Source organism: Juglans regia, chromosome 10, assembly GCF_001411555.2.
Source record: "Juglans regia cultivar Chandler chromosome 10, Walnut 2.0, whole genome shotgun sequence".
Classification (NCBI taxonomy): Eukaryota; Viridiplantae; Streptophyta; class Magnoliopsida; order Fagales; family Juglandaceae; genus Juglans; species Juglans regia.
In genome coordinates, this window is record NC_049910.1 from 8,962,284 (window position 1) to 8,982,414 (window position 20,131).

The following is a 20,131-nucleotide window of genomic DNA, read 5'->3' on the forward strand; positions in this document are numbered from 1 at the left end:
AAAAAATTGGCACAAAAGGATCTATTGTGGATGAATATGATGAAACCGGAGCGCTTGTGCATGCATGTATTATGCATGCTTTCCTATATCAAGAATTGCTTGTATGATGCATGTAAGTCTAGACACAATTTGTTAGAGCATTGGCAATAGCCTAACCAAATGTCAATGCAAGTCCATAATTTAGCTATATGGAAGAAAAAACATCTACATTGGACTAGCTAAAAGTCCAAAGCTCAAGACTTGAGCTACAGTAAATTAAGAAGCCTCTCCAACATTGGCAAGTTACTGTTCACAGGCCATTAGAATATTTTATGATTTTCGTCAACCTCCCATCTCTCTTTCCCTCGTTCTTTTCTCTCTCTTCAGACCTGCAATGCCTATTCTCTTCCTCGTTCGTCCCTCTTCTCTCATTCGGTTGTCTTCTTCCCCGTCATCTTCCAGGCCAAACGGTAAGTCCCTCTTCCTCGCTCTTCTCTCCCTACCAAAAGCTTGACTGATAAGGATCTCGATGAGCTTAAAGGTGCTTGGAACTTGGCTTTGGGTTCAGTTATGATGAGGTTCCTGAGCTCTGCAACACCTTCCCTATGCTTGAGCTCTGCTATTCAATGAGCCAAAAGTTCATGCACGAACACCAGAAGTCGCCAGATAATGCAGAGGCTGCATCCACGAACTCTTGCCCGTCGGTGTCGAGCCTGATTGCCAATTAGAAGATCTCTAGTCTCGGTTAGTGTTCTGATTTCTTTGTCTTTTTTTATCTTGTTGGTAAATTTTGGATCTTTCTTGTAAGTGGAAGGGCTTGCTTTTAGTTAATGTTTGATCTGCTTGTGATGCTTTTTAACTGGAGCAATGATCTCGGTTTATTTGGTTTTTTTAGGGAAACTTTGGTTATCACAGCAATTTGTGTTGCTTTTGGTGTTTTGTCAATGAAATGATTTGCTTTCGGTGATTTTTCAATGACCGACTTATGTTTATCCATCCTATGGATAGATGAATTTCCATCCGGCTCAGGCTGCAAGAAGTGGGCGGGAAGAGTGGAGAAAATGAGTGCTAACTTGTACATCTTCATTGAATACGCCATTTTCACTAGTTCTCCCAATCTCCTGTCACTTCAATAGGAACATGGTTCCTGACGCTTTCATCTAAGAATAATTATATTGTTGTATCAATAACAATGTTCTGACTCAGATGTTGAAAAACATCTTAAAATAGCAATGAAATCCAAAGAACTGCTCCTGGTCTTGTTATGTGGTTTTTGGACCTGTTCTGCTTGTTTTGCCATTATTATTAGTAAATTATATAATGATGAGGGATATGATCTACATGGAGAGCTATAGAACTGTTGGGTTTTGTCATGCAGTTATGCAAGATTATAGTTTTAAATGGGAATGAGAATGAGAATGAGTTGTAGTTTATATAAGATGCTATGGAAATTAGAGAATGACAAATTCAAGATGAAAAGAAACATTGCCCATCAAGATTATGCTCTGTGATTGTTAGAAATGATGCCAAGGCAGTATTTTGACATCTCAGTAAAACAGGTTTATCTTTAACAGTACTTATAAAAAAAAAAGTTTATATTTAACAATATGAAATGAGGGTGGACATAAGAATCTATTTATAGTAGTTCAAATTCAGTTTTCAATTGTAGTAATGTCTCTCATACTTCCTTTTTATTTTTTATTATGAGCATATTGACAAATTATATTGTTGCGTCAATATTGTCTTAGGATTGCTTTTGATGAAAGCTTCTGAAGGATATCTACCAGAAGTATGACTCTATTAAAGTGTGTCATTGACCACATGTAAATTAATTTTGCTTTTTGCTATAAACTACCTTTTGCAGGCAGATCTCAGTAAAGTGGTTTCTGAAAATGCTTTTTGCGCTCATCCTCCACCCACTTTGGAATTGGATCAGAATGCTTAGGAGGGAATGGAACAGAGGAGTGGATCTCATGATCTATTCCTTTCAGAGGAGCCTTTAGAAATCTTTTATTACTATCTCTGCACTCAGGGGAGCCTTTAGAAATCTCTATTCCAGTTTTCTTCTTACGTTTCCTCACTCCATAAGAATTTACTTATTTAGATTCATCAACATGTTCTCTTATTCAACATGATCGAAACAGGAGCTGAGCAAGTTTATTAATCACTGCAATGAGGTCAAAGCAGCCACTGCAGCAAATAAGGATGGTGGCCAACTAAGTATTGTCAAGTGCCAGCGAGAAGAAATAGTAGAATTAGTAGATGATAAGACAACATAAGCATGGAGAGAGAATTATAAGTTGTATTGAAAGATGATGTCAAGCAACCTTCATGTTGCAATTATAAGTTGTATTGAAAGATGATCAAGATCTAAAATTTACACGTAATTAACAGTACTAACACTACTTTGATGGTAAACATTTAATATTTATTGAAGCAAAGTCTAACCCTACCCTAACCGGCGGCCTGATGATCCTAGATCAGTTAAGGCCGGCAATATATAAATATATATATATATATATATAAATATATATAAGCATGGTCAAGGTCGATCTTTATATGCTAATTGCCTCAGGTGATGTATTGTTTGCTCGGATGCTTCCCGACATGATGACCAACATTTTGTCAGTTTTTTATTATTATAAGCTATTCCAGCAGCAGCATTATTAATTATTATGCATTAATTTTAGTATATATATCTTCGCAAGAAAGAGCACATGACAATTAAAAAGTGATTATTAATCTGGCCCTGGAAATGATCCACGTACATTCATCCACCTTTTTCAAACCCTTTTGTTTGAATATTGTAATTTTGGATTTCATGAAATACATACATATATATGTTTATATATTCTTATGTTTGAATGATTTGATCAAGAACCCATAAACAATGAAATAATGTTCTGATAATATATATAGAAAGAGTACTGATCAGAGTAATTAAGGACGCGTAAGTCTAGCTAGCTTGCATGCAAGAGATCATAGAGATCAGATCATATTGTTAAGAGAGTTTCAAATTAAGTATCATGTGAATTTAATAATTAGCTGTACGTATAATGTGAACAGGTAGGCTGCATTAATGGCTGTTGCTAAATGCTAAATATATAAGGCAGCGCGCCATTTGTCACAAGCCTAGATATATATATACCTGTTCAGACTTGATCATAAGCCGCCGTACGTACGTTGATAGCTTCTAATTAATTGCGTTCTAATTAACCTATTTATATATATATATATATATATATATATTATATATAGGCTAGGGTTTGAATTTTGAATCAATACATGCGTCGTATTTAATAATTTTAAGTAGCGATATTCATGAATGAAAGAAGAATATACACGACGGTGTAATTAATTAAGATAACGTGCATGCGTGTAAACATGAAGAAGAATTGAAAAAGGCAAATTAAAGCCGATTCATAGCTAGAAAAAAGGAAGAAGAAAGTAAACAGTCTTCATCACAGCATTATATAAATCCTCACAAATTAATTAATTAATTAATTAGGATGCATGCATGCATGCCGACCTGTTTACAACTTTAATATATAGTACTTTAGTCATGATTAATATTATTTTCATGTGGTCTACTGCATCATGTTATATATATAATATGCAGGCTGATCGATCGAGGTGATCATTCAACAATTACAATATTAATATATGCTTATAATTAAGGTGTAAAACAACATTAACAAGTGTATGAAATATATATATCTATATATGAAATTAATAATTCATTGAGAAAAGGGTATAAGCAAGGGAACAAGGCGATTTTTATATGAAATATTTCAGAGAACAGCTTATAATTAAGAACCATGCAGCAGCTTATAATTTTCATGCATATATGATCCTCCAATATATATTAATAATTAACTGATCATCGCTAGCTTGAGGCTAAACTGCTTCTAGAGATCATCAAATGGCATGCATGCATGCGTGGTGGCGCCGCTATCCCGATGTGATGTAGAGAATATTAGAAAGATAAAAATAAAGGGCAAAGTAGTGAAGAATATGTGCTAATGCCCTGCCCTCCTTTTTTTAACATCCCTTTTCCTAAGATTGAGATCAACAGGCCAGGCCAGGCCATATATTATATATATGTTGCTGGAATATTAATAAACCCGGCCAGTAAACATGCGCGCATGCAGTAGCTAGCTAGCTAGATTTAATATTAATGTCGATCGACCATTAATAATATTTATATATATTCTGGATTAATTTATTCCATTATTATTTGGCCATGTACGTATAATAATCAAAGTGTCGATCGATCATGTCAACAAGCTGTAAGTTATGCAGGGCACTGGATGTTTAATTAGTTATAAATGGTAAAAAATAGAAAATTTCAATGGTTTATAACTAATAAGATCAAGTTGTTCTTAATTATGGATGAAAGTGAGAAAAATTCTCATAGATTGTTAGTCACCAAATGCTTGTTTGTTTCCTATTTGTCCACATCAAACCGCCTTTGCACTTTTGCATTATTTTTTTCTCTCTTTTTCCCAGCTTCTGTTAGCTTAAAAAGAGCCCATGCATGCCTCCTTCCTAGTAAGTAGTACTATAGATTCTGGCCTCCCTGCCTTCACCCATATATCACAGCCGGCCTAATTTCTTTCTTCTTTCCCTAGAAATAGATACAAATATTTTCTGTCCTCCATGACAGGAAAAAGAAGCCAAACCAGCCCAGACGTTGGGAGCCCCTCCTCCGGAGACATCATGATCTCTTTGAAAGAACAAGACCGGTTCCTCCCTATTGCCAACGTGAGCCGTATCATGAAGAAATCGCTCCCGGCTAATGCCAAAATCTCTAAGGAAGCAAAGGAGACCGTCCAGGAATGTGTTTCTGAGTACATCAGCTTCATCACGGGTGAAGCATCAGACAAGTGCCAACGAGAAAAGAGGAAGACCATTAATGGTGACGACCTCTTGTGGGCCATGACGATACTAGGGTTCGAGAACTATGTCGGACCCCTGAGGAACTACCTCGGCAAGTATAGGGAGACCGAAGGAGACAAGACTTCCATGGCTAGACAGGGAGACCAATCTCCGACTGATTCCTACACCGATCATGGCACTAATTACAATGATCAGATTCACAGAGCCATGAGTAGTAGTACTACTACTGCTAATTCTGTAGTGGCGACCGCAGATTTTCAGCGTTTTAGCGGTGGGTTTTATTCGTTTGGGACACAAGTAAATCCGGATAGTTATGGAGAAAGTAGTGGAAGATCAGGCACGGGTTATGAAGATCAGAATATGGTGATTGGTGCTTTTAAGGGAAATGAATTCTGTGAAAATGGCAATGGAAATGGCAATAGAGCTGTGGCTCAAGCTCATGATCATCTTCATCATGATGTAGTTGAGTGGTAGAGATTAATAAAATATATTAATATGGAGTAGTCTGTGATATGTATGAGTTTCTTGTATTTGTTGATGATAAATAATACTAAGGCTAAATTCTAATTGTTACTTTTCTTTGTGAATTTTATATTTATATATATATATATATATATATATATATATATCTCCACTGATCTATGAGTTTCTCTCAATTTTCGTAACGCGAAGCCAAGAACAAAAATGACTTTTTATTGATATTTCTATCGATACCCTTTTATCTTTTTATTATTATTATTTAGGGATTAAGTAAGAATTTTTTAATGATATTTTATTTTTTTAAATATCTAAAAATTAGTTGGTTTGAAACACAAGATAAAATATAAAATTTTCATCTCATTTTATCTTATCATTACACATTTTTTAAATCATCATATAAAATATAATAAATAATTTAATTTTTTTAAATTTTAATTCAATTTTTTTAAATTTTAAAATAATAATATTAAAATATAATATTTTAAACTTTCAAATAAAATATAAAATTCTTATCTCAACTCCAAACCTACTTGAGCAATCTATAGCTAGCCTATGCCTTCGAGATATTCTCTCAACCTTCGACTGGTTCAACGGATAAAGTGTTCTTCTTTAGTGAGCTGGGCTTTAGTGGGCCACTTTTCCCTGCTCCAGCCCAAGCCCAAGCCCAAGCTCAAGATCTGGTTCCCTTTATTTAGCCTAACAGTAGACAAAATTTAGAAATGAAATTCAAAAATTATGGTAAGAGTAATTTTGTATAAGCTTTAAATAGATAAATTTTATAAAAAAATAAAAAAATATATTTTATTAATAAATAATAATTTTTTTATTTTTGTTAGATAAAGTCTAACCTTTTTACAAATACTTGAATAAAACTTATGTATTGAAGACTTACAAATCATTTCTTTGACATAATTATTGTATTGTTGGAAGATTATGATTAAGATTATATTTGGATAGTGAAATATTTTTAAATATTTTGTAAAATATAATAATAAAATTTAGTAAAAAATAATAAATAATATTGAGGCAATTTCAACATCTCAAAAATGAATAAAACAAGAATCACTTATCCAAATAATATGAGCGTGATCATAAAAAAAAAAAATAGAATTGTGTTATACATAAACTCTATATTTTGTACATTATTTAAAAAATATGTGATTTTATATTTTTTTCTTTATATTTTATATTTTATAAAAAATTTTATATTTTATAAAATATAAAAATAAAATAATAAATTTATATATTTTTAAATAATGTATAAATTTATGAGTAAGATTTTTTAAAAAGATATAAACGTGGGAGTCTGGGACCCACTCCTCAAACCTATCAAGTATCAAACTTCGGAGATTTTTTGTTTTTAACAAAAAAAGGATCAAACTTCGGAGTTAAGAGTTACGCCGTACTTTCTTGATTCCTTAATTCCTTCCTCCCACTTTTTGTCTGTCGGAAAATATATGTTACAATTTTCAGATTCAGAATCATAACCCTTGCCTTTCCATGGAGGCCGCGGCCTCGCCTCCTCAGGAACCTCTTCAATCCAGTGCCTGCACCCCCACCACGGATTCAGTTCCAAATTCGGCGGTCGAAGACCTTTCACTTCCTTTATCTAAGGATTCCACCGGCGACGATAATTCGAAGCCCATCACCATCGTCCAAAAGAATAAGACGACGAAAAAGAAGGTTAAGAAGAGAAGGGTATTGCCAGGTGGATCTGATTTATTGTCTTATTCGTCTCCCTATTGTTCGTCCTCATCCTCTTCTTCCTTTCCTGCCACGCGCTTGGTGCTGAAACGCCGAAGCCCTAGGCTCCTTCTCGGTGCTGCGCGGCGCAGCGAGGGTAATGTGGCCGCGATTGCTCTCCCTTTCGGAATGTCGGTCGCAGCTCTTGTTGCTCTGGTTCGAAACTCAACCTTTTTATTCTTATTTTTTTCTTGTGTTTTTGGTCATTTCTGTCTTTTGTTTTTGGTCGGAAAATCTTGGGTTAGTGGCGAAGCTTTGATTTTGATGGCGGGTTTCCTTCTAATTCCGGTCCTTTCTTATTATTCTTATTTGCTGTTGGATCTTTTTATTTGATTGGGATTGTCAAATCCTAAATTGGGTGAACAGGAGTTTGTTTTTTTTTTTAATGCAAATGCACTCGAAGTTTTCACCCAATGGGATTTAGGTAGAGAACTCAGACATGGGCTATGATTAGAAAAGAAGCAATTTTTTGCGTAACTCAAAACACTATCACCATGTGAAAAGTTAAGTGCTTTGTGTGGAGGTCGTCTGAATTCAAATAATTTTACCGAGCAAATTTTGTCACGATGACTAATAAGTAATGAACAATGTGTTTTACTTGTTTGGAAGTGTAACATATGCCACTTGCAAAAAGTATCGTTTGCGTAGATATAAAATGGAACTTGTTTGATATATGTGCCTCGTTTTTTTTGCTTTTTGTTGATTCTAGGTTCTGGAAACGAAAGACCCAGCACGTGGAAGGATCTCTGTGGATCATCTTTCAATGGTATAATCCTAGCCCTCTTATCCGATTAACATGATTATCAACTTTGATTAACCTTAGAGGGGTCTGTTTGGCACCGAACCACATTGCATCCCATTTATCATTCTTGGCATGCCCAAGGAAATTATAATCAATTCTTAATATTTTGCACTGTTGGGGCAAACCTCTTGTATTTATTCTAACATGCTTATGATATGTGTTTGAGTTTGAATGATATATTCGATGTTGATTCACTCTTGCTTGTAGATCTGCACTTCGGCTATCAGAGAATCTCTAGTCAATGTAAGCCAGATCTTAAACTGCTGACTCATCCATGACACTGGTTTTACAAGTTAAGTTTCCCCTTGTAGTTCTTGCCAACATCACTCAATACAGGTGTCTAAAGTTTTATCTTCATGCCTCTTTTGATTGCCTCTGTGGCAGCAGGTCTTTGGTGACAAATGCGATTGTTTTATGAATAATTTTGAGAAGTCATTTGGGAGCACCTTGAGGACACTTAGAGCGATCAATGATTCATATGTGGAAAAGGGAGGACAACATTTTAGCAACTTAAAAGTAGAAGGTTCTGCTTCACCTACGAGTCTTTACAAAGAACGTTGCATGAGCAATTCTGGTAGAGAAGATTTTCAGTCAGAGGCATTCTTGCAAACTTTTGCATGTCGGGATCTAATAAATACCAGTGATGAGATAAGAGAGAATACGTTAACTGATTCTGGTAATCAGGAGTTTGCCCTGCATGGGCAAACAAACCAATTGGCTTGTATCTTGCCAAGCGTTTCTGGTTCTGTAATCGGACAGTCCATGGTTAGCACCGTTCAGAAATCGGTCGCAGAGCACACCCGTTCTAATGACCTTAAGACTTTGGAGCTTGGTCTTACAATGGAAAGATTGAAGTTGAAAGAGACCCAGCTGGCTCTCAACTTGGATTTAAATCATCTAGAGCGATCAAAGTTGGCCATGGGTATGTCAAAGGCATCCTTTAAAGCTGAGAAATTCAAGACCCAATTAGAAGACATGAGACATGCTGAGCTGCTCAGAAAGTGCGTAGATTGCCTTGTTACTGGTTTGCTTTTCATGTCAGCTTCACTGTTATATGGTGCTTATGTGTTTTCATACAAGAGGATTACTGACGCTACTGAATCTTGCACATCTTCACCCCAGGCAAGCATCATTTCCTCCATGGTTTGATGATTCTCAAAGATCCTGTTAATCTTGTTCACAGCATGTGGATGTGTTTTGCATATCTTTACTTGCTTTTAGTTTCACATATTATTATAGATTTGCTGTTCTTGTAGCAATAGGGAAAGAGTAAGAAATATATGTTGTTTGGATAATTAAATGGTAATTAGATAGATTGTATTTCAAAATAAAATCCAATAATGTGAGTTCTCCAATACATAGATTATATCCCAATTTTTTATTTTTTATTTTTATTAGCACTAGGCATCCAAGACTAGCATCTCGACTAATCCTAGAGGTGCACAGGCACTTGGCAAAGAGTTCCTTCAAGTGTGTCTCGGGTAATTCAAAGAGAAAATCCCCCAGTCCGATAGCCCCTAGAGATTTTTTGCACTTAGTGGGATTCAAACCTTGGACCTTGGAGAGAGCATACTACCAAGACCAAAGTCTTTAATACTTGAGCCAACCCCTAGGGGATATTATATCTCTAAATTACATTCATATAAGATAGAATGATAGAGGCAGAACAGATTGCGCTCTCCAAAATTTTTCCAGGACTTACTTTGTCCAAGGTTATCTCTTAGTGGAACTCAATTTCTTTTGCTATGCCTATTGCTTTTATCAATAAAATTCTTGTTTACCTATAAAAAAAAAAAAACAATTTCTTTTACTGCTGCTGTTATTTTTAGAAATTTTCCAATCTTCAAATCAGTCGCTTGACATGAGTAGGACTCACATAAGACTGTGCGCTACTAACATATAACAGATGATTTAAAAAATAAATAAATAAACCTGCATTTCTTCCCAATGCTAATTTACTTGTTTAGGGGACAGATGATGTTATTTTCTCTGTTTCAGGAGTCCAAGTCTTGGTGGATCCCAAAGCCAATGGCATCTTTTAATTCAGGGCTTCACATCCTCAGATGTCAGGTTCAAGTTGTGAGTCGAATGCTGTTTGGCGTCTTAATGATTGTCACAATTGCTTGTTTGCTTCTCCAGCGTTCAGCAACGACAAAACAGATAATGCCAGTCACTTTCATGCTTTTGCTGTTAGGACTTGCCTGTGGTTTTGCAGGCAAGCTTTGTGTGGACACACTAGGAGGGAGTGGATATCATTGGCTCCTATATTGGGAGATACTGTGCTTGCTGCATTTCATTTGTAATGTATGTACATCATCGTTGTTCCTTATCCTCCATGGACCTGTCAATGTGTCTCAAGGAACCAAAGGCAATGTTATATTACCCTACAGGATCCGTCGGTTTCTGTTCTATACCATCTTGCTCCTGTTTCTGCCACTACTATGTGGTCTTGTGCCTTTTGCGAGCCTTGGTGAATGGAAAGATCACTTTTCACTGCAGGTAAATGATTATCTGTATCCTGGTGACTGAAGCTAGAGTTGGGTCTTTGTGCAGCCTAACTTATGAGTCTACTGTATCAGAAGCAGCCAATAGTTGTATATGCTGAAGATAGCTCTGCTAGCACAGCCAGGTGTATTTATTCATGTGTTAGTTACTATGTAAGCCGTTTTTCTCAACTTGGATCATGTGAGAAGATGTTATCAGGGATTCTGCTTGATGTGAATTGTAATGTGATATTGTTGTATATTAGCCTTGTAAGTCTACTGCACTAAACTTAAAAAGATAAAAAATTTGCTCTTGTATCATTCTGTTTTGATCTGTACAAACCGGTACAAACCGGCGGAATATCCACAGGAGGTAAGCCAGACCCATCTATCTATTGTTTTTTGTGAGTTGGATTAATTGCCACAATATATGATAATCTAAATGGTGAATGTATTCAATGCTTTTTAAATTGATTCATCATTATTTCGGTCTGATTTATTTATGAGAAATGATGGTAACAGTCGCGAGTGTGTAAGTGTCGTACAATCACTTTAAAAAAAATTAATTTAATATGAAATATACATAAAAAAAAAAATTAATTTTTTAATAATAAATTATATTCTTTTTTAAAACGACTGTACTTACAACGATTGTATATAACATTACTCTTTATTTATTTATTTTTACATCCATTTACACGCCATATCTTATGAAGTAAGAGGTGGAGGTTGCTAGTTTGAATCTCTCGCCACTTCGCACATTGCACAATCTCGCATTTCTTAAACCACCAATAAGAAGCACAATGATTTTCTCTTCAAGCTCTTTATTTCTTATTGTTTGCAAGATTGACATTTTAGTTGTGCAAAAGTAAAGTGAATGGAATCAAAAACAAATATTCCTGAGACAAAGGGGAGAACCACAACGAACCTGAGACGTCGAGAACCCTTGAGTATTTAACTTGGGAGCTCAAGAATTCAGTTTAAAAATTTTGAAAAGCCTCAATAATGTATCTTACAATTTCATCCTATGGTGAGAAAAGCATCTCATTTGTCTGTCTACAAATTCTGAAACTCTAGTTTACATCCTTTTATCCTGAGAGACACTTGTGCTCTGATCTATTAATGTGACACAGACACAGGCAACCGGGGCTTGCCTCCTAAACTTCATGATTAAAGGGGGGGCAAAACTTTGGGAATCTTAACTGCTTTGGCAATCATGGCAGGCTGAGACCACACCTCGGCCATACTGGTCCCCGAGATCAATCACAGAACCTCGTGAGCTTTTCCATAATACCTGTTTATGAAAGGAGCCTGCAAGGCCAAAATTTTGCAGTTATAATTTTGAGGAAGACATGGCTTACTTCATATTAAGCAAGGGGTCTACTTCAAAAAATTTAAAGAAACTAAGGATGATTAAGAAACAAAACCTCAGTCGCCTAAATCCATGTCCGAAAAGCCAACGCAGAAAAGATGTAAACAAGTCCTACTCTTAAGTTTTGTCTCTATTCTCAGAGTACATACTAAGCACAATGCATCGAGGAATAATAACTTGCAAGACTTTCAGATTCTTGATATCGATAGTCAAATATAAGGTCTCTTATAAAATCATGCTTGAACTTTTCTTTCTATTCTTTTTATGACATTAAACCTCACCAAGGTAAGATCCTTTGAACCCATGCCATGAGAGTAAACCCGGATATACAACCCCACCCACCGGAACCATATATCAGACAATCCATGAAACTGGTAGAACCAAGGAGTACAGCTCAACTAGGTTGCACCATGACCGGTAAAAGTCATGCTCAACTTGTCACAGCATACATCACAAAAATTGAGGCAAATAATTAGAAAGAGTCCAAGTTTGAGAAATGAATGAACTTTTGCACTCCCAACAAAGGTTAACTCTGCTTTTCTGTTCTAAATACTTAAGGGTGTAGAAAGGAGGGAGTTCATATGTTCTTCTGTAAGGGGGAAATCTTTCTTTCTTCCTTTCTTTCTTTCTTTCCTTTTTTTTTTTTTTTTTTGATAAGTTTCTGTAAAGGGGAAATCTTCCTTGATCAGAAAATTGAATCCTTCACTGTATCCTTTGGAGTTAATAAAAATTCAAATGATCATTCCAACCATTCAACAAATAACTTAGCAAATGGCAAACTGCAAACCTTTTTTTTTTTTTTTATCAGACTTTTACTAAATGACGACTTATAATAACTCATAATTTTGACTAGTCATATATAACTCAGCTTTCTTTTTCAGATTTGAACTTTCAAGCCCATTAACACTTCAAAACTTCAGAGTCAATGTGGCCATAAACTGATTTGACCACAAGAAGTTGTAAACAATCAGAGTTAATATCAAAGACTAACCTTACATGCTTTGTCAGCATGCAATATGCGTATATGCAGATCAACTATTCATAACCTAGAAAATACAAATCAAAATCCTATCTGAGTAATTATTAGTATTTCAAAACCTAAAATATTGCAAGTTGAATAAAAAATGCCTTGGTGCGTGGGGAGGGGGGACGTTATTATAAAAACTCCAACATGTGGCACACCCGAGTTATTTGTAAAGCAGTGATTTCCAAAGATTTACCTTAACATTTGATACGTCAGGTGAATCTGGTGTTTGCACAGGGTAGAACTTGTAAAACCTCATATTCTCAAACGCCGCCCTAGTTTCCTCACTCATCTCTTCACGCGCTTTTTTCCGAGCTTCCCTTGCCTATGAAAGAAGAAATTAGCAGACCTGCTCAAATATGTAAGCTCTTGAAAATGACACTTACAACCATATCTGCCCAAGTACCTACCTCTCGATTAGCTTTCTTCGCCTCTCGAACTTTCTCCTTAACAAACTCCTGAAAAAGAGGAGGGGGATCAACTCCTGCATTGGCTTCTACAGATAGAAAAACTGCAAATTACTTGCATATCCATTGTTATTTTACCTTGAAGGCATCCTTTTGATCTTCAGACAATTCCTCTTCCTGGATTAGCTTGTCTGTGAATTCCTACAAATTATAGCTGCAATTTAGTACAATATCCGCCTTTTTCCCCTTCTCCAATCCTGTTTCTTATTACCCTTTTCAATTTTATGTTCTTTCCTCTTTTGGGTGGTAAATTTGACAGAACTGACAGGTGACTGCAAGACCTCATCTTCCACAAGTTGGGACAATCCCATCCTCAGTTCAGATATTTCACATTAGAGTTTAATAATGCAATAACAAGTTGCAAGTTACATGAACAAACACGTATCAAAAAATGACTGCCATAGAAAACAAATTCAAGGAGAAAGTTTGAAGATCAATTGATTAAACGGGCAAATCCATCAAATGGCATAATAATTGCAGTAATTAACACATAGGACTCAATAACCATAGCGAAATAAAGTGAGAAGACCACGGAACTATAAATTCACAACTGCATTTTAGTATATAATACAAGAAAAATATTGAAAATTGATTCAGTACCTCAAGCTCATCTAACTCCCAATCAAATTCACAGAAAACCTGCAAGGACAGAAAGAGAAGTCAATTAACACAAGATTTAGGAGTCCATCTTCCATTATTATTCCAACTCCATTGAGCATCATGGAGTGGATGTATTACAAAAGTTTGGATTACTCGGATGAACTTAAATCCATCTATATCCAAATAAATACAAGCATCATTATTTAAACATCACATTTTGTAAGCATCATTATTTTACCATCACATTTCATAACCTACCGGCTTTTGTTCTGATGGAAATATTATTTGAACCTCAGTGCTTTGCTCCAATTCATCTTCCTTTAAGGGCTGGTAAATATCTGCCAAAAGAATTAGTTAGATTACATACTGACAAAGTAACAAACGTGGCAACAGAGTTTAAGTCTTCTCCAAGATGCTTCAGGAACTGTCTATAGGGTTTCGTAAAGCAAAAAGAAAAATCAAGAGAGTTTTTACAGCTTTACTTTTTTAAAGCCAGTTATAAAGCCATTGGTCATCCAGTCAATAAGAATAAAGAGGGAGCTCATTGTCTTGTATTCTTTGGTAAGTGGCGATAAAGTTAATGTTGAGCAGAAATTTAAACAGTAGAGGTTTGAGAACTAACAAGGCAAGCAGTACTCGTATTTCTTGACACGGTCTAATTTCAAGTGTTTCAAAGCAGCCCTGCACAAACAATTCATAAACAGAAGGAATAGTAGGGGTTATTATCTTGTTCGAAACAGGAATTAAAATTAAATCCATTAGCAGAGATCATACTTTTCTCTAGATTAAAATTGTGTATGATGCAGAAAAAATCATAAATAACAAAGACAACACCAGTGGGAATCCAATACACTAACAACCTCTATAGGGGGCAAATTGAAGCCACTAGCAAACTATAGGGACCGATAAAGGATTTAACACTTAATGAGATTTCATGCTTTTCCTTTTTTTTCATTCTTTAACCCTATTGAGGGCTTCAAATGAACTTTTTTGGGGCTGCAAGGGGAGGAAGGAGAGGAACTTCCACTTGGTAAGCTGGCCCAAGGTGTTTTCCCCATTTTCCAAAGGCGGTTTGGGTATACGAAGAATGACCACATTCTTTTTTTTTTTTGATCAGTTACGAAGAATGACCACATTCAATAGCACTTTATTGGGGAAGTGGCTCTGGCACTATGCGAATGATAGAGGAAGTCTTTAGAAGGAGGCATGGACTTGAAGTATGGTAGTTGATGGGGTGATTGGAGCTCCTAAGAGGTGAATGGGAGTTACAGTATTTGGTTATGGAAGAATATTAAAAATTAAAAAAAAAAATTTGGCAGAATTTTTCCCAACACATCATAATATATAAGGTGAGGTACGGAACAAGGATAAAATTCTAGGATGATGTATTGTGTGGCAACCAACCCCTTTCTCAGATCTATTTGGCATAGCTAAGGAGAATAATGAATCAATGGCAGACACCTTTTTTGTTATCAGTGCATTGATGGCACACAACTTAAGACTATCAAATGGATTTTTTCCCTCAATGAGGAGTGAGGTTTTTTCGAGTGGCACAGGATTGGGAGGCTGCTTCACTACTGCCTTTTATACTAAGTGTATATTCTACACAACTAGGACTGGGATGGAAAGATTTTTTTTTTCTTTTTTGGAAAAAAAAAAAGAGAGAGAGAGAGAGAGAGAGATGCGGTGGAGCATAATGAAGAGAGGGGTGTTTCAAGTAAAGTCCTTTTATAAAGCACAAATCCCTTATGACACCATTACTTTTTTTTCAGTCCCCTATCACCATTACATTTTCATAAAAGACCATTTGGAGGAGCAAGGCCCTAATGAGAGCCGCCTTCTTTACATGGACGACTGCACTCAGTAAAATCCTTCCTCCAATTTAAGAAATTGTCTTGTCATGGTGGTAGATCTTTTAGCATGTTGGTGGGAGGTATAGTGGAAGATTGTGGAAGATTGTGGAAGATTGTGGAAGATGATCCCAACTTACTTGATGTTGGAGGGAAAGAAATGACTGTAGTTTCATTGACACCCAAAGAGCATCAAGACTTTTGTAGGCTTTCCTTTTTTATCTGCTAACCTATGCACCTCTAGCCTTACTTTGCAGGATTTCCTTACTGTTTCCAATTTTTCACACCAGCTGTATTTGTTGTATAGCCCCCAGTGTACATCAATTATAGGTTGTTCTCTTTCATTGATTATTAATAAAAATTATATAAAAAAATTAACCACAACCAAACTTCTTCTCAGCCTTCTCAAACCCTTAAATTTTATCTAAGAACTTTAACAAGCCCACTATCAATTACAATCTAAAACCAAAAAAGGTTCAGATTTGTTTCTTTGGACTTCTCAACCCCAGGACAACACCCTTGACTATAGCTTTCCTTCTTAATTTCAATTCTAAGCCCTCTTGTATATACCCAAAATCCAAATATTTTTCACCTATTTGAGCCCTAAACCTAGCACACAGCCACAAATCCCTCAATTATCTGTTCTCTAAAATTTCTACAATCTTTACTACTTTTCTTGCAAAACTTCCTTCCAAATAAATGAAATTCCACATTTTCCTTCCCACAAGTATAAACCTAGAGCCACAACCCGCCTAATTTGTGTTCTGATAAAATAGGAACAGCCCACCTATATCAACGGTAGGAAACTGCTAATCTACAAATTTAAGGGGCATCAACAATGAAGAGAGAAAGAATGTAAATGGTACCTTCCTCAATTGCAGGTAAAAAATATATGAGAATATAAATATATATATATATATGTATGTATGTCTTTTTGTATAGAGAAAGCGGAAGAGAGAGAATGCAATGGCATAGTACCTTCTTTGAGTACATCTCAATATAAATATTTGAGTGTGCAGTTTATCAACTTGGCTGCCTCTGTAGAAGAATTAAAATGTGTAATGACATCAGGAATCTGAAGACTTTGGAAGACGGCGATAAGAGATAATCCATAAAATCAGTTGAAATAACAGCAATATATTCAGTACCTGTTCTCAAGAGGAATATAAGGAACCCAGTCCATTTTCATTTGTTTCATTGGAACAATTTCTTCAGCCTCTCTCTGAACCGAGTTAATCCCAATCTTATCAGAAGGAGGGAAGGGAGATACAACCTGTGAAACAAGGAAAAAAAACCATTCATTTTTTTAATCAACAAGAAGCCAAATCAATTAAAGAGCAAAAAAGTGGAAATACTTATTGCAACATGAATAATTATTTACTAGCATCCACTGTAATAAATATTCGATAAAATCCTTTGTTGCCTACAGTATAATTAATAAGATATAAGACGAGCAATTATTGAGAAATCAAAACACATGACTGCACCAGAGTAGTAAGAAAATAAAAAGAACATACATCTTTAAGAAAAAATGGCAGTCGTCAGAATATTATAAGAATAAATGAAAAGCTCTAATGGTGTGACAGTCCAGAATCAACATTATTGGAAACCTAAATAACCACATGACAATTCAAGTTAATATACAAACTGTATCACTCATTTTAGGTATTAGACGTTTAACACTTACAATTGATAAAACAGACAGATATGATAAAAAACGGAAGAACATTATCCGTAAAGTTTCACCCAAAAATAGCATCAACAGGAGAAACCCAAATATATCATATTGCACAAATTACCTGCATACTTGGATAGCGCCTTTTGTGCTTTTTAATGAAATTTTTACTACTTATCCAAAAAATATATATTAGAATTTTTAGCCTTTTAGGATAAGACAATATAACTTTTGTGAGTTAATATGCCCAAACAAAAACGCTAAATTGTGCATCTTGGATGCAGTAACCCAAAGCTTCAAGTGAAATTTACAGCAACACAATCCATGATAGAGAAGACTCAAGCATCAAAGAACAGCAACTGTATGATTTAAAGCAGCTGCAAAATTACAACCCCTAACGGACTAACTTCCACAGACATTGATCATTACCTAAATCACCTAGATAGGTGACTTCAAATGAATGTGCAAAAGCAACAATACAGAATAACTTACAGCCACTATAACAGGTATGCAGATAACTTTGCTATCACCCTTGAAAAAGACCAATTGAGCTGCAGTAACGTAAAATGATGTGAGAATAGAATGTGAAGCGGAAGTGAGAAATAATTGACGTCTAGAATCTTGGTGACTGAAATGTAATCAGATATAATTCACATGAAATAAAAAATGTTTTCTCAGTAAATTTATTAAGTAATCCAAGTCAGTAAGACACTCACGTTCTGTACAACCAAAGAGATAAACTTTCTTCCCATGTAGCTTCCCCCCTTCTTCAAATGCATCCTGACCACAATTAGATCATTTCTCTAAGAACTAATCATTCCAGTAAGCCTTTAGACTAATGAAAATGTAAGTTGTTACTTACTTCTAGATTTGAGAAATTCCACTTGAATTGGTAGACTGAGTCCAATTGATCCCACTGATACATTTTTTTGGTATTATATAAGCCAAAAAACGACAACAACAAGAACCTAACATGAGATAATCAAAACATTTATCCAACCTCTGTCCCAACTGGGAATGCTTCCTTCCATAGGTCTTCCTGCATAAGCAAGACAGAAACAAAGCATAATAGCTTCAGATATGTGCGTCTCATTGTGGAGACATTACAGTGAATTTTTCGCTAAGCAAAACAAAAACATAAAGCAAGACTGCAAGAGTGATGCTGTGTGATAAACTATACTTTGCCATAGCAATGCTTAGCAAAGCTATGATTCAAAATCCGCTCACGGTAAAAGTTAATAAAGGAAAATGATATAAATATAACATGTTTCTATGTGAATTCTTCTTCTTCTTTTTTTGTCTTAAACTGCTTGAAATCCTAATCGAGCTAAACAGCCCACTCAGCGGAGCTCCATGCAAGTACTTAGGTTAACTCAGCCAAGTGTTCATATATTCTTCAAAAATAGAATTGGCATGATACATTAACATTCTTCTACTTATTGAATTTCTTCAGCAACCAAATGGAGACAATCAAAATTGTGTTTCGCATCGTCAGCCTAAATAACGCAGATAAGAATTTTTTTTTCTTTTTTTTTTGTAAGTAAAATGAAAACGCAGATAAGAAATTTTATGATAACACTAATAACAATAACAATAATAATCACAACACAGTTATACATCGCAAAGATACCACGAGGAGCTTCAAGAATCGAGGAGCTTCAAGAATCGGAGTAAATCATACAATGCTAATGCAATTCGTATCCAAACGAAAATAGCTTGTTTCCACGAATCAAAACGACAACCAACCAATCCAACATACAGAGACAAATTCAATCGAGTTTGCACGCGATAACTAGGAAAGTGAGGTATACCAAGTTGCGCTCATCCTCGAAGTACTCGGGCTCGGAATCGGGTTTGGTGGCCTTGACCCGCTTAGCCCTAGAAGCTGCTTTCTTGGACTTCTGGGGACTCTCGTGCGAAGGCTTGGCTTCTTCCTTCTGACTCGCCTTCCTCTTTGCACCTTTCCTCATTGTTATTCGCAGCTCACAGATAGAGATACAAAATGGAGAAAGATAGAGACACTGAAGGAACAGAGATAAACAGATTTGGGGCTTTGATTCGAAAGCGGTGGATCCAGATTTTGGAAATATGAAACTCAGACAATTACAAATTCAGAAGCAGATATTATATATAATTATATACATACACACGCACATGTATATGTATATGGATGTGTGTATATATGAGAGGATTTGTGCGTGAAATAAACGCGGATGGTCCGAATTTGAAGAGAGTGAGAGAGGCGCGGAAATGTATAGGTATAGGGTTTAGTGACTGTGACCGGAATTATTCAAATTTCCTGACAAAATATAAAATAAAATAATAATAATACTAAATAATTCAACGGCGGCGAAGAACAAGGTTACAAGAGTGAAAACGAACGGTAAAATATCTGTAATTTGTACCTAAGACTTCGAATCTTCGATGTGCTGTTCTTTCGATGAAATGACATATTTATCCCTAACGAAACGTTTGAGTTTTGCTATTTATTAGCAACTTGACACTGATTTTCATGTTGAGGTGTAATTTGACACTGATTACATTCAAATAATTTTTTTTATATAAAGAATTATCGAAATTTAAATTTTTAACTTCACCCATAGTCAAAACAATTTTTTCATATATTAAAAAAATAAAACAAAGGAAATTAAATAGCATAATTCATTGAGAATTTTTTTTTCTTTTTTTGAAAGTGAATATTGTTAAGGGAAAAAATCTCTTATACTGGGCCAAAAGATGGCCTAGATCACAACCCAA

The 20,131-nt window shown here is 35.4% G+C and overlaps 3 protein-coding genes across 5 annotated transcripts; 2 read left to right on the plus strand and 1 right to left on the minus strand.

Annotated features, from left to right (window-relative positions):
- The first annotated feature begins 4,564 nt into the window (after positions 1 to 4,564).
- Positions 4,565 to 5,418, plus strand: LOC109012777 (nuclear transcription factor Y subunit B-8-like). Its single transcript, XM_018994581.2, has one exon. The coding sequence runs from the start codon at positions 4,639 to 4,641 to the stop codon at positions 5,350 to 5,352; it is 714 nt and encodes a 237-aa protein (XP_018850126.1). The 5' UTR covers positions 4,565 to 4,638; the 3' UTR covers positions 5,353 to 5,418.
- Positions 5,419 to 6,714: 1,296 nt separating this feature from the next.
- On the plus strand, positions 6,715 to 10,710 carry LOC109012776 (protein CPR-5-like). Of its 2 annotated transcripts, none has more exons than XM_018994579.2 (5): positions 6,715 to 7,257; positions 7,811 to 7,867; positions 8,111 to 8,146; positions 8,288 to 9,025; positions 9,902 to 10,710. In XM_018994579.2, the coding sequence occupies exons 1-5, from the start codon at positions 6,859 to 6,861 to the stop codon at positions 10,430 to 10,432; spliced, it is 1,761 nt and encodes a 586-aa protein (XP_018850124.1). In that variant the 5' UTR covers positions 6,715 to 6,858; the 3' UTR covers positions 10,433 to 10,710. The 2 variants fall into 2 exon arrangements, with proteins under 2 accessions (XP_018850124.1, XP_018850125.1); XM_018994580.2 differs by having other exon boundaries at positions 8,291 to 9,025.
- Positions 10,711 to 11,260: 550 nt separating this feature from the next.
- LOC109012774 (protein HEAT INTOLERANT 4-like) lies at positions 11,261 to 19,683 on the minus strand. 2 transcript variants are annotated; one of them, XM_018994578.2, is made up of 14 exons: positions 19,186 to 19,683; positions 18,375 to 18,413; positions 18,237 to 18,290; positions 18,091 to 18,154; positions 17,867 to 17,925; positions 16,848 to 16,972; positions 16,678 to 16,737; positions 14,472 to 14,530; positions 14,108 to 14,187; positions 13,850 to 13,888; positions 13,328 to 13,390; positions 13,193 to 13,240; positions 12,979 to 13,107; positions 11,261 to 11,697 (listed from the first exon to the last, which is right to left on the minus strand). In XM_018994578.2, exons 1-14 carry the CDS (start codon positions 19,342 to 19,344, stop codon positions 11,650 to 11,652), a joined length of 1,026 nt encoding a protein of 341 aa, XP_018850123.1. In that variant the 5' UTR covers positions 19,345 to 19,683; the 3' UTR covers positions 11,261 to 11,649. The 2 variants fall into 2 exon arrangements, with proteins under 2 accessions (XP_018850123.1, XP_035551222.1); XM_035695329.1 differs by lacking the exon at positions 11,261 to 11,697 and adding an exon at positions 12,735 to 12,804 and having other exon boundaries at positions 19,186 to 19,625.
- Between the last annotated feature and the right edge of the window lie 448 nt (positions 19,684 to 20,131).